The 14,283-nt window shown below is 37.7% G+C and overlaps 2 protein-coding genes across 9 annotated transcripts in view; one reads left to right on the top strand and one right to left on the bottom strand.

The window, feature by feature from the left end:
* RIMBP2 (RIMS binding protein 2) overlaps positions 1 to 5,223 on the top strand; it is a 357,320-nt gene extending 352,097 nt beyond the window's left edge. For 4 of the 6 annotated variants that reach the window (XM_075059902.1, XM_075059901.1, XM_075059900.1 and 1 more), the window contains 3 exons: positions 835 to 906; positions 2,417 to 2,551; positions 4,969 to 5,223. In XM_075059902.1, the coding sequence (XP_074916003.1) occupies positions 835 to 906; positions 2,417 to 2,551; positions 4,969 to 5,157 (396 nt within the window). In that variant the 3' untranslated portion in view covers positions 5,158 to 5,223. Of the gene's footprint in view, positions 1 to 834; positions 907 to 2,416; positions 2,552 to 3,126; positions 3,546 to 4,968 lie in introns of those variants that run through there. The other 2 variants (XM_075059905.1, XM_075059903.1) reach the window with 1 other exon arrangement.
* A 3,689-nt stretch (positions 5,224 to 8,912) lies between these two features.
* The window catches only part of PIWIL1 (piwi like RNA-mediated gene silencing 1), a 56,691-nt gene continuing 51,320 nt past the window's right edge, over positions 8,913 to 14,283 (bottom strand). For 2 of the 3 annotated variants that reach the window (XM_032791223.2, XM_032791222.2), the window contains exons 21-22: positions 12,640 to 12,787; positions 9,109 to 10,475 (exon numbers count right to left, since the gene is read on the bottom strand). In XM_032791223.2, coding sequence (XP_032647114.1) covers positions 10,359 to 10,475; positions 12,640 to 12,787 — 265 coding nt within the window. In that variant the 3' untranslated portion in view covers positions 9,109 to 10,358. Of the gene's footprint in view, positions 9,051 to 9,108; positions 10,476 to 12,639; positions 12,788 to 14,283 lie in introns of those variants that run through there. The other variant, XM_075059889.1, reaches the window with a different exon arrangement.

Raw genomic sequence — 14,283 nt, 5'->3', positions numbered from 1 at the left:
GCAAAATACACCTACCACACTTGCAATCTCCCCATATTTGTTATTTAAAACACACCATTGCCTGTCTATGGAACTGTTTTCTACATACTGCACGTTGGAAGTGCTTGGTAGCCTACTAATTCATATTATCTCCTTTTATCAGATTTAGTTTGGAAATAAACCCTGTAGCATTGTCTCTGTTATAGTAAAGTGGACAAAACAGTAAAGCCTTTAACTAAACAGGGCTCAAACTGTCCTCACAGTTCTGCAGTCAGCTCTCCCACCGCTTCAGGAGCACTGTCCCCCATCTCCTCCTTCCGCCTCGCCAAAAAGGTTGCTGTTTGTGCCCAGCTCTGTGCAGGGGCAAAGTGGTCATGCAGTGTCTTCCATCCAACCCCCGCAGAGATTCCCTAGAAGAGTGACCTCCCAGAGCGTAGGGGGCTGCTGCAGTGAGGAAGAGTCTTTAGTAGCACAGTTCCAATAGTGCTATGTTACCTGCATTCTGGGGCAGATTGTAGGTGGTCATATTCCCCCCCTCCTCCCCAACTCCCCAAGGGGATCCTTGCTGTGATTTCCTCCCACAAATCCCTTTCTTCCCACACAGATTAGGATGAGCTGAGCCCAGGGATTTAAAGTTCAAAGTTCACTGTCAAGAAAATGCCCAGTGTATAGTAGTAAAAAAAGCTTTCTGGTTTGTTCTGAAGAATATTTTGCTCTCTAATTCAAAATGCAGATTCATTCAATTGTCTACTAACATGGTTGGAAAAGATTATGAATCTGATGTGCCATCAGTGTAGCAAATGTTAATATTTGCACAGTAACACAACATGATCAGTCACCTTCCTCTTTCCACAGGCTGAGCTTACCTTTTGTACAGGAGACATTATCACTGTCTTTGGCGAAATAGATGAAGATGGGTTTTACTATGTAAGTTTTCTTTTATTTGGTCTTTTAAACTACATCAAGCAGAGCATCCAAGCGTCTCAAACAGTAATTGGAGACGTTGTTGGTAGAATGAGCTATTAAAATATGATCTGAGAGGATTTCATTCAGGTTATAATTTCATCTTGAATATTTTATATCAGCAAATTTATTAAACATGCCACTTTGTGCTGCTATACCTTAATTCTTAGGTACAAAGTGACACTGTAAATAGTGCTGTTCCTGCATCTCAGATTTGTAGCTGTTTTCAAACATTTCTACAAGTTACAAGAACATCTGCCTAGTGACTTTAGCTGCAGTTAAGTGTATTCTGAACTGCAAGCAAGAAGCACAGCAATGTGGATATATGCCCAAATAGCTAATCAAATTGTAACTACTGCAGCTGACATAACACTGTTCGAATCAAATATTTCTAGCCACCCTTTTGCGGAGGGCTCCAGTCAGTAAAAGGACACAGATTAGAAGTACACAGAGATTGTTAGTAAACAAAAGGTTACTTGCATGGGGTGAAATCCACTCCATCTACCTAAAGCCTGTGCACTAGGGCTCTATCGGGGAAAAGTGCAGAGCAAATGGGCTGGTGAAATCCACCCCTCTGACCCATGGTTAGCAGCTGGAATAACAGTTGTCTGCTGAAATTAAAGCCACAGCCCCTCCCCAGCAGCTGCAAAGGGGCTTCCATCTCCTGGATCCATGTCCACAAGAACACAGCACTTTTTCTCCATCGATCTCTATCCTATATTGCACAGGAGGGACAGGAAATGTGCAAACACTCTTACGAGGTTGCTTCACCCACTTTCCCTTGTGCATCTGCTATCTAGGGCAGAAATGGTATAGAGGGCCTTGCACTGGCTCTCCACTCCCAGTATAAATTTCATCCCATACCAAGTTAGCACATTAATACCAGTAAGTGCTTAGCTCTTGTCAGGAGCTATAAAACGCTAAGGGACATTCAGATCCTAGTGTAACAGGTTTAGGTAACTTCTGATTATCCAGTGAATAATTTTACACATCCCTTTGCAAAGTCCAAAAAATAAATGCAAAAGGAGATATTAAAAGATCTTAGCTACTCAATACGTGGCATAGCCTTCTCTGCCCCAAGATTAAAAGCCACAGTGACTTTAATATTGTCAAAGGAGTGGATGCATAACTTAACCATAGGTAATCTAAACACATTCCTTTAATATACTGGGCACAAACTTCACCTGAAATTACAGAACACTTTGTGCCTATCTTTTTTTTAGCCTCTTTTTTTTTTTTTTTTTTTTTGCAAGATAGGTAATTTGCACCTCGATCAGAGCCAGGACATCTAGATTCTCTGCCCAGCTCTGTCAGATTTTCTGTGTGATCTTGGGCAAGTCACTTGCTCTTTGCTCCTTGGTTTCTCTGTCCATGAAATACAGACGAGTAGTTCTCTATCGCATAGGAGTGTTACATGTTTACAGTCATTCATATTTGTAAATAACTGCAAGACCAATTGTTTATCATATTGCAGGGTGAGCTTAATGGACAGAAGGGGTTGGTTCCTTCAAACTTTCTTGAAGAAGTGCCTGATGATGTAGAAGTCTATCTTTCTGATGTACCATCACGATATGTTCAAGACACACCACTGCGTACAAAAGCAAAAAGGGTAAGCAACTCCACTAAAAAATAATATTTTGTTCATTTTTTCCATATTATACCATCTCATTTCATCTGGATATTATTTATGACATTTTAAAATCCACTTACCCATTTTAGGTATTTTCAAGAGTCTTCTTAAATATGGAAAGATTGCACTGATCTTTCACACTCGTATCATGAGCATTTATAATTATGAACCTAAATTTTAAATTAAGAGATTCTGGTGAATGAAATAAAACTGTAACTTCATCAGCCTTTTCTAGTGAGAGTTCTTACTTCCTCAGACTTAAACTATACACATACACATTACCTAGATTAAAACAGGAAAAGTAGCTGGGGATGGGGAAGGAGTGGGACTACTCCCTGAAATATAAAATGTAAAGATAGCCGATTAACAATAATGTTAACCCTTTTAAGATTTTAGTCCTACTAACAATAGTTAACTGCTCAGACCTTCCACTTTATGAAAGATTATTCATGTACAGAGTATTTCATTTTTGTTTTGTTTCATCACTGCAATATTTTTATATATTATATATTTTATATATATTTTTATTTTTTTGCTCATCTGCTTGGAAACAGAAGAAGAGTGTTCATTTCACACCTTAATAAGGCAATGTAGCCTTCACGTAAGTGAGCAACTGAAGATACCAATAAAGATATCAGTTAAAGCCACTTGACAATATCTAATGCAAGTCTTGAAACTTAACTGTGGAAAAAAAGAAATATGTCTCCAAAATCAATGGCCCCAAAGTAACAGGATACAGACATTTACTATATGTACTTGTAAGTCAGTGTTTGCATGAGACAAAGAAATCCTTTGACATGGCGATTAAGGGTTTTTTGCCCCCATCTAATTAGGGTCAACTTTATGAAGGTCAGCATTTGGAACATATTTCTCCATGAGCTAAATGTTTCTGTTTACATCAAAAGAAGTGTTCAATGTCTAATTGTGCTACAGACAAAAGCTGCATATTGCATTGTTAGCCAACCTGAGATACACAAACGCATTAAGTTCCTAAATACAGGAAAAAAGCACACCACCAACCCTTAAATAATAAGCAAGTGAGTTGTAAGCAGATACGTACAGAAGTTAACAGAGGTATATAGTTCTGAAATGCAATCGCAAATATCTGCTTAAACTGTCTGCCTTAAAATCTGTTTCCCACAATCAAGTGTACCACAGTTTACTATAACTATAGCCATTCAGTAATTCTGAAATCATGCACACACACATATGCCACAATTTACTAGGACTGTCCGTATCAAATGCGTATGAAACACTTTAGCAGTGGTTTGGCTTACCGATGCAATAGAAATGTGTCAATATGAAACATGCAGCTCATCCAATGAATGCATTAGACTAAATATATGGTATCTTCAGGTGTACGTTGGGGGTGCTTTACCAAGTTGTTTTTCATTAGAATTAGACCTTGATTTAAAATCAAAGTAGGCTTGAAGTCCCCTTGCTTAATAAACTGTTGCACAATAAGACAGCAAACTGCTACTGTATTAATGTTGTCTTAACCAGAATTAAAGATAATAGAGATCCCTGAGGCATGGTTTATACTACACAGTATCAGCTTACAACATACAGTACCACATTTTGTCAGCAGGACACAGCAGTTGCAATAGGAGGAATATAAATAGTTATAGTTTCATTCATTCAAGTGCTTTTTGATGATTAAAATAGCTTTGTTTAAAATATTTACAAATGCTGTCATGGTCTAAGTATTGTACAACAAGGGTTTATCTTCACCTGGCAATCATAGCTGCAGCACACACCAAGCAATCAGGGTCTTTAAGCTTTCTTTGATTGCAATTAAGGTTCATTTTAGCTTTTTTTTTTTTTCTCTTTCTTTCTTTCAACCAGTGTGCCATCTTCTTAAATACGTATATACAGTATACTAACCTGTTTTTAAGAAAACGCATTTAAGGACATCAAAATTTTAAGTTATCATAGACAGTTTGCACATACAGTAGTTCCTTCTGGAAACTGTTTGGTATATATAGATGAACCTATAGTATATAATCCACTTTGCTGTTTAATTTTATAAATATAATTCCCTAACTATAAATGACCCTCTTCATTCGTGTACTCTTAAGAGTGCTGAAGGACAAAATTTGTCTTTTTAGCCAAAACGATGGCAAAATAAGAGTCTCCAGCTCTGTTCAAAAATGTAACCAACTTGAAGATCCACTGAAGTGTGTATTTTTTTTGCTGTCTATCCCTTTGCTCACAGTGTTAGTTGTGGGAAGCTGTATTTATGTATTGTCTGTATTTCCCTATGGCATACTTAAAACTATTTAAAGAATTGAGTCAGTCCTTTTTTTTCAAGTGGGTAATAGGACAAAAATTGTTACCAACTTTCTTGATGATGAGTGCTTTCAAACATTCATAAACTATAATAATGTACCTAATAGGTTCCTCCTGAGAATACAGGTACATCAAGGAGAGCACCATCTCCCACAGTCCATCTCCATTCTGGGTCACCTACGTCATCTATGGGTTCTGGTAGCCCCGGGAGAGGCAGGGAAATGTCCTCGAAAAAGAAAAAGGGGCTGCTTTCCAAAGGCAAGAAACTGCTGAAAAAGCTGGGTGCAGTGAAATGATTCATTTACTTCTGGACAACTTGTAAAGCTTCCAAGCTATATTTTTTTTAAGAAAACAAAACAAAACATTTCAAACTAGGGCTTTCATGACTATAAAGTACATCTTTACAGAACCTTGACATTTTTAACTCTTTCTAATCATCAGAGAATCATGTGACTTGTTTGCTCAAAAGAGCAAGAAAAAAAGAAGTGGATTTGTTGCTACTAAAGAGCAATGTTGTCAATATCTGTTTTTCTTCAAAAATGATTTTGGGAATTAAGACTAGAAGGATATCATCTTTTTGTTTCAAGGCACCTCTACACCTCTAACTCTATTGGATAAATCGCTGCCTTTATTCTCCTTTAACTTTGGGGGAAAGCAGTAAAATCTTATTTGAGCCCTCTTCAAAAATGCTCACCCCAAATTAGCCTAACGTTTATCTTAAACAAAAATGGTCTTGAAATTCCTAGTTTACTCAGCCTTGATGTTTTGCCTTATTAATACACAATGATTCGTACTGTCTAAATATACAGCGTATACTTTGTATGTACTGTGTATTCAAATGTCTTTTCAACCTCACAGACATGGTAGTTTAAGATCAAGTAACGTGTTACTGACTCCATTTAATGTCTGATGTAATTTTTGGGAGGCTGAAAATGTTGTGCAGGATGCATTTGTAAACATTTGTATGAGTTCCTTTAGTAAACATTCAGTATACTAACGTAAGGTAGCGCCTAAACTATCCAGAGAATGCACACAGTATTGTTAATTCAAAATACGCGTTTTATAGCTCCTGGCACTTGTGTGAAAGTTTCAGTATTCTAAACAGCCAGAAAACAATCATCTTTGCTCCCCAAGTGTTCTCGCTTGTGGAAGTGCAGTTTTAAGTTAAAAATCATTTTTCATGTTATTGATGTCAGAATCAAGATAAAAATGCGTGTATTAGGTGCAGCAATGAAAGAGGTGTATGTTATACACACAAGCTGTAGCTAGTTAAAAGGCTCTACCCCTATAGTATCAATCTTTCAAAACACTAATTCTAATATTGGCTTCTTGATTAAAACAATCTTGCTGGCAGACATTGGCAGTTACTATTTTGTAATTCTTGTCCATTTGTAAATTGTTTTTACTGTTTATACATACTTTTCAGATTGCCTTTCTTTTGTAATTTATGGAAGGTTTATAAATGAATGATCAAAGCTTTCCCCATTGTGTCTTCAAAGAATTATAATGTAAATTACTGTAAGATACTACTGTGCTAGATTTATGAAATTAAGGAAAACTACTGGCCTAAATTTGTGGTAAAGTATTGTGTGGGCGTGTGCATGTGTACAGTTATTCATGTGTAAAATATTTTATATAAATAAATTTGATATTTTGTAGAATGCTGTTTGTTCTGTATGTTTGTTACTTCAAATAGTCATTGTGCTAGCCTTCCCCTACTTTTAAAAAAAAAGCGAAACATGGCATCAAAGGTGACACTAGCTGATGGCATGCTGTATGTATCGCAACATGGTTAAAGTATTCAGACAAGTATACAGCAATGCAGATGCAGAGAATAATTTTCAGGTAAAGGACTTCTTTAACTGGCTGCTTCCAGAAATCTGGAAGAGAAGATCCTAAGCATACAGGAGTCAAGCTCCATAAAGGAATCTATAGTGACCACCACCGAGAAGCGGGAAACCAGCAGGAGATAATTCATTGTGCTGAGATGAGATGAAGCACAGGGAAACTCCATGTAGCAGCTTTTTGCCCTGTACTAAACACATGATAAAACCAAGCTATTTAAATAATTTCTAGCTCACTATCCAAAACTGAATTGATTGAAAAGAAAATCAGTTAGTTGACAGATGTCTTGCAGTGACAATATAGCTGTAACATGTATTAACTGCCCTTGAAGATTAGACTTTTAAAAAATCCTGGTACAGGACATTTGTGCTTATATATAATTTCTATCACTTAACACTGTTCAATGATGAACACTCCTTCCAGACCCTCCATTTCATATTAGCCTTTCCACCTCAGTAAAAAAAAAAGCTGCACCTTACTCAGTAGAGTTTGTTGGGGAAACAAATTACTATAGTTTCATGCCAGAGCCAGTTCCCTGAAGTTCAGAACAACTGGGTAGACAGTGCCTGTACACTTTATTATTATGTACAGTTCTGCTTTTTGGGTACTATTTACATAGTGCATTCTTAAACAGTGGAAGTGTTCAGTTCAATATGCATATTGCTACTCTACATTTAAAGTAACGTGGATACTTAAGTGGTCTCTTGAGTTCTAAAATTTCTCAGTTTGCAGTTCAAACTGTGATGCTTTAATTTGTTTACCATTAACAAGCCAACAGACCAAGTTAGGAAGAGTGAATATCTGTCCAAGTTCAGATACACAGACCAAGCTCTAAACTAAAATGTTAATCTTTAACAGTGTCTGTGATTTGGTTCAAAGGATGGGTAATTCTACTGACACTGAACCTGAGACCATCTACAATTTGTAACGCAATCATCAGAACCACTTTCAATTTCAGAACAACTTCCATTGCAAAATGTACAGAATTACCTATAGATATTTGTAGGTTTATGAAGAGAGAAATGCCTACCTCCCCCCAAAAATATTTAATGAGTATAACTAGGAACAGCACCCTTTTTTGTATTTCACTACACCTCCTGAACATATCATTCTTCACTACTCATTATTAGCTACGTGTTGCCCACAAAAGGAGTGCTCTTTACTCCATTTCCCTGACCACTTCTGCTTGCTGGATGTAATCTTGTTTGCTAGGACAGAGAGAGGCCAGAATGAACTGTTGAATCTAGCCCCAGAAGTTAAAAATTTAACTTTGATTTGCATTTTGGTCTATTTCTAGTAGTGTGAAGACTAAGTTTATTACAGATAATGTTAGTGTCCAAGCATTAAATTTTTAATAAAGCAGCCAGGATGTTTTCAGACCAAAAATACAATAAAGTTAGTTACAAGTAAAAGCCATTATGGGGATATTGTAACTTATCTCAAAACTCAAACATTACAAAATGTCTATAATGGCTTTACTCTTAAATTATTATATGTACTCAACCTTAACAGTTACTGGAAGAATGAAGTTTGATAATACAGCATTCTAATTCCAAATGGTGCATACAGACAAAGTGCAATTTTGCATTACACCAGTACTGGTTGCAATATATACAATGAAATTCTGATCTCAAGAAAAATTCTACTCCAAAAGCAACTCTAAAAATTGGCATTGTGGGTATTCAGATAATATCCAGATCATGTATACTCAATATACCAAACTGCATTTGCTCAGTCTAAATATTTTTTCCAACCCTCTTCCTCACTCCCATCCCGGACCTGCAAATTCAAGTTGGATTAATACGCAAAATGAGGACGAGGATACACCAATTTACTTATCTATATAGGCACTGAAAGGCTTGCAGTAAAAACTTGTTTTTTTACTAAAATAAGCAGATATGACTGAATACAGTAGATTATGGGTAAGGTGTCATTTTAATTTAGGCCATTTTCCAAAACCACCAGATTTTAAGCAACAAATCTGTGCTTTAAACAAGGGGATATGCACAGATAGATGCTGTACTAAATGCTAGAAGATGCTACGCGGACTTCACACAGGACGGCATCTAAAAGGTTGGCTTCTTGTACGATTTAAACTAGATTTATATATTAAAGTAATATGAGCAAATAAATGCAATATTTTAAACACAACTTTATTGAAACTTATCATCAAGAGAAAGGAAGAACTTTCACAATTTAAGTTGGTTCTAATTACTACAATGATCTTATATTTAAACAAATGTAGCTTTCTAATAAAACAGTCTAACTAATCCAAAAGACATCAACATAAGTAAGCTACTATGATTTTGCTTGGTGATACTTTATGTAAGTATACAAGAAGAACCTGAAAAAATAATACAAAGGAGGATTCTTGTGGTTCTAAGCTAACGTACTTTACTTCACATGTCAGAATTTATACAACTTAGTTTAAATTTTAAGCTAGTTATGGAAATACTTGAGATGTCTTATAGTTTTCATATGTCCATATTGTATTAGCACAGCAACCCAGAGTGCTAGTCAATGAGTACAAAAAAGTAAAACTGCTGCAGAAGTTATTTCTGCAATAGTTAGAAGTTACTTCAGATCACAAAGGAGTAACCGGAAGTAGTGAGAAGAAATTAAGAACTGGATAATTGGGCTAAATAGTATGGAACATCTAAGGGCCCCATCTACATCTTCATGCATATTTTGTCTCTATGCAGATGGAAAACACTGACTACCTGTTCCACCAGTTCCCGAAGCCCCATCAATGAGACTTCAAAGTAGCCTGAGCCAACAAGTGGGAACCACTCTTGCTCCTGCTGGTCATCCAGTCCATTTCAAATATGTATTTTTTGTTTCTGACATCTATTGTTTAACTAATCAAGAACATTACTTTATTTTCACTGTCCATTGGAGCACCTCTGTTTGAAGATTAGGTGTAACTGGTTAAGCCTGTGTTTTCCAGCTGCAAAGACTGGCAAGAAACTAGTACAGGGCAGTTAATATTTTAACTTTATTGGTGTATGCAAGAGGAAAATCGGAATGACAAGTACAGTGACATTTCATCATGCTTACAGTGTCTGGAAGAAACATAACAAAAAAGACCCTTGATAATTAAGAACACTGGGCACAATGCCTATACTTTTTTAGGAGACAGCTGGCATGCAAAATTCAAGGGTCAACAGGTTGCCCTTTTTCAATATAGTTGATAGTCATATCTAGCTTTAAGAAGTCAACAATTAATACAGGAATCAAAGAAGTCTGCTTTAGCTTAGTGCAACTTATGTTTAGTGTATTCAATCATGAAGTACATATAAGCACAGATTCCCATAAGAGAAACTGTGATGTGTGTAGTTCCCCTTCAAAAAAAAAAAGCCATACACATGGAAAATGCTATTAAATCAGCAAGTAGGCTGTAGGAAAATATTAACTTTGCTTTGTCAGTTTAAAAGGTAGCTGAACTTACTCAGAATTGCCTTTTTATGCTATAATTGTTATTTTCATTGTAGAAAAAAACATGATCTTTCTGCAAAGTTATGCATTTTCCTCATGCACATTTATTATTTTTGCATCAAAAAAGTTTTCTAGAAAACTACAACTTCAGTAAGAAAGGAAGAAAAAACAGTACCACAAAAAGTCCCACAAACTTCACTGTATCCAGTTCTGTAGCTCAAAGGTAGTATAAACGGTCTGAGAGTGACAGATTCGGTTCTCTGTGAATGCTCTGACCCACAAGAAAAGCCAGTTTATGGGCATATTGGCAAGGTGCAGGCACTCTGATAACACCCTACAGAAGAAGAAAGCCATTTAACAAACACCACATTCAGTAAAAGCTAAATACTAACAAAAATCTGAAATTCTAAGTTTGTATTCATGACATTTGTTTTTCCCTTATTGTCAAATATATTGTATACTACAAATAAAATTGTGTACACATATAGTTATATACTTCTGAATATGTAAAAAGATCCACACAGAAGTACTTGTTTTGTTTCAGATTGCTTGCCATGCATTTCATAAATGCAAGTCACATTAATTCAATACTGAGGTTGTACCATTCAAGTCAAAGTCAGAAACTGCATACGTACACATTCGTACATTCTTGTACATTCTGTATATTTTAAATTACATAATGCACTGAAAGGTGCCATTACAGTTGGGAAAAAAATTAATCAGCAGATTCAGTTGGTTGAGTCCCTCCTCCCACCCTGCTTAAGACCCCATCGGCCAGCCCTTGTTTGCTTTAAAACCAACTCCTTCTCATAATACAAGACAAGGGAAGGATGCAAGAGGGGGACAAACTTCAACAAGCTGAATTATCAGAATGTAATTTCCCCTTTCTGTTCCATTGCTGATCCTGTACAAGTTTCCAGAGAACAAAGGCAGTGAGCAGACCCATAAGAGATGGCAATTTTACTGAATAAGAAGCTTTAAGAGCTAAGTTTTTCTGTACTACCGATATCAACCTGGTAGCAGATAACTGAATAGTGATGCAAGGTTCATGGAAGTTGCCTTACAGATTTCTGCTGTGAAGGCCTCTGCCTTCTCAGCCCAGGTTGTGGAAATACCATGGTGTGAAGTGGAACTCCACTGGCAGAGATGAGTCTTGCCCATCTGTTCTCAAGTTAGTGTAGTGCACAGCTAGAGTGACCAAACAGCAAGTGTGAAAAATCTGGACAGGAGGTGTGTGTGTGTGGGGGGGGGGTAATAGGAGCCAATTTAAGAAAAAGACCCAAAAATTGAGACTGTCCCTATAAAATTGGAACATCTGGTCACCTTATGCACAGCTTCAGCCAAAAGAAAAAAAGTTTGGTAGCCAAAAACCTTTAGTGTATTGGAAATGAACATCCTTCCTCTATCAGGGTCCGACTCAAGAGCCGTTTTGGAGATTTATCTAGCTAACAAAAAGCGGGGGGTATGGGAACTAAATGCTATTTTCATCTTCTCATGAAGAGTTCAGACTATAGAACAGAGAATGTAGGTCCTGCTTAGGGGCAATATGTCTAAAATGAAGGATTTGAAAAAAGCTTGGGAGTTTAAAGATTGAAAGCAAAACCCCATCAGGTCTCTGAAACCAGAGAACAGAACCCTGAGTCACTTTTCAGATTATAAACAGATACATGTAAAGTGCAAGTTAACAAAAGAAAACTACTCTACTATGGCTGAGTTTGCACTATCATAGGACTCTTAATTTCTGCAGTTCCCAAGCTTGGTTTTAACTGTATAACCTTAAATGAATTAGGTTTTTCTTTCACTTAGTTTCCCACTGTATTTCAAAGCTCACACAAAAAAAAAGGAAACAGGTGCACACTGCTGGAGGCAAAGGTCTGATTTTGTAAGTCCAGCACTGGTATCTAAACATTTCAAGCAAGATCCAGTGAGTACTAAGTTCTCAGAAGTGAGCCAGAGTCCTTAACCCACCAAGACCAACCAGCCAGCCAAATATGGAGAAAGAGGTCCTAAGGCAATCCGAGGAAGAAACGAGATTGCACTGCTGTCCCTTCCCAACACCCCTCCTGCACTCTCAAAAGTCTGAAGTTCTACAGATTAGTAAGAATAATCCAATAGTATTTAAGTTCTCTGGAGCACACAGTTAAACATTTTTCCAAGAGGGACTATGGGATCATGCACAGACTTGTAAAGACTAGAATGTTTAGGCTAGAGGCAGCAGCTGAGCAAGGCAGCTTAAATCACTTTAAATCTTTATGGGTGCATGAGCTCTTTACGCTTAAGGCCAAATAATACTCACGTCATTGATCTGCAAGCAAAAACTCTTACGCATATTTGGTATGCAGTTTTTTTATTCATAGTTTCCCCTCTCCCAAAGATTTGCAGCCTTAACCCCAAAATAAGGTCTATTTACATGATATACTCAGAATACCACCCCTGAATAGGAAAAAAGCATCATTTTTTTTGTTTTGCACTTATGCATTGCAGAAGCAGATACTTACTGGCCAGTTATAGTACATGTGGCAGAGCTTGTAAGTTAAACGTTGCATATGATCTGGTTTCAATGCACTGTTGTCATAGATTACATTGTAGTGGGTTGGTGAAACACTACCACTTCTCACAGCCTGACTCACAATAAAAAAATCATACCTGTAATTGAAGGGAAAAAATATGAACCAGAAGTTGTACTCAAATCCAAGCCTTTCACACAAAATAAAAAGTTTGCCTTTAAATCAATTTACCAGACATTTTTTAAAAAGACTATTTGCCTCTGTACAGCATGGTAAGAACAACAGGAAAGTAAGAAAAACAAGCAAGTTTTATATACAACATTATAGGCTTTGCAGTCTATTATGGTTGCCCGATACCCTCAGGTAAAAGACCCTCTTTTCGGTTACTTATAACTTTGTCAAACTTCAGCTGTTCAAGGTAAGTTTTACAAATTTCAGCCAAAATGGTTCAGCTGCTTCCAATAATGAGGTTAGGGAAAAATATGTTGTTTTGACCATGTTAAATTCTTAAGATCTTTTCTTCCAAATGCTATAGCAACTCCAGGCTCTGGAGCTGGGACTTGAAAGCTGGTAGGCGGTGGCCTTTGTATCAGGGGATAGCAAAAACCATATGTGAGAATCCGCCCAAAATTGGATAACCTTAGTCTGAAAAACTGGAGCTGAATAGAGACAGAGTTTAACAGCTAAAACCTCAGCAGAGATTCTGTCCACACTGGGCATATTCAAGCCTAGGGCTAAGCAGGATTTTCCCGACAAGTGCTACTCTTAGTGGCTGCAGCCACTATCCAAGGTCTGAGTCCAGACACCAGAACTTAGAGCAGGGAAACCATCTTGCCTCTGGTCTCAATTCCACCACGCTGGACCCTGGCAACATTGAGGAGGAAGTTACCCAGTTCAAACGCAGACAGGTAACAGATGGACTGGTGAAGGGAGTAGAATGAGACAAGGAGCCTAGGGAGCACGGGGAGAGGGGAACTGGAGGAAAACCATGAGGAGTACAGGTTGGGGTAAGGGAGACCGCTCAGGCAAGGGGCTGGAGTGAGATCTGGGACTGGCTGGGTACAGAGATAGGCTTGGAGACCAGGAAGGGAGACTGGGAATCTAGGGGGGAGATTAATACTGGCCATGCAAGGAGACTGGGACAAGAAGCAGGGGGTGAGGAGAGACAGGTCTGAGAGGAATAGACCAGGAGTCAAGCTTGTAAGGGACAGGACCAAGCACAAGGAGTAAGACTGCTAGACCACTTCTCCAGTGCCTGGAATGAATCCAAGATTCCTGAGCCTCACCACTTCTCTGCTGTCAGCAAGCATGTATGAAGTGTGTACCAGATGGAGGTTGCAGATTATAGGCACGATAGCACTGGTTAATGCAGTTCAAAACCCAGTTTAAGAGACTTTGGGATGATACTGCAGTCATTGGCTCTGTCTGCAATTGAGAAGAACAGCTCAGGTGATTTCCTAATTCCTTTGTCCTGTCCAAGTAGAATGCCAAGGCTCTCCTGACATCCAGCATATGCACTATTGCCTCACCACAACACCACAGAGACTTTGGGATGAAGGCTGGAAGATGAATACACTGGTTCATATGGAAAGATGAAGCTACTTTGGGGAGGAACCTTGGGTGTGGTCTCAGTGT

This window comes from Chelonoidis abingdonii, chromosome 22, assembly GCF_003597395.2.
Source record: "Chelonoidis abingdonii isolate Lonesome George chromosome 22, CheloAbing_2.0, whole genome shotgun sequence".
Classification (NCBI taxonomy): domain Eukaryota; kingdom Metazoa; phylum Chordata; order Testudines; family Testudinidae; genus Chelonoidis; species Chelonoidis abingdonii.
The sequence above is the reverse complement of the archived record's forward strand: the minus strand, read 5'-3'. Positions and strand labels throughout refer to the sequence as shown.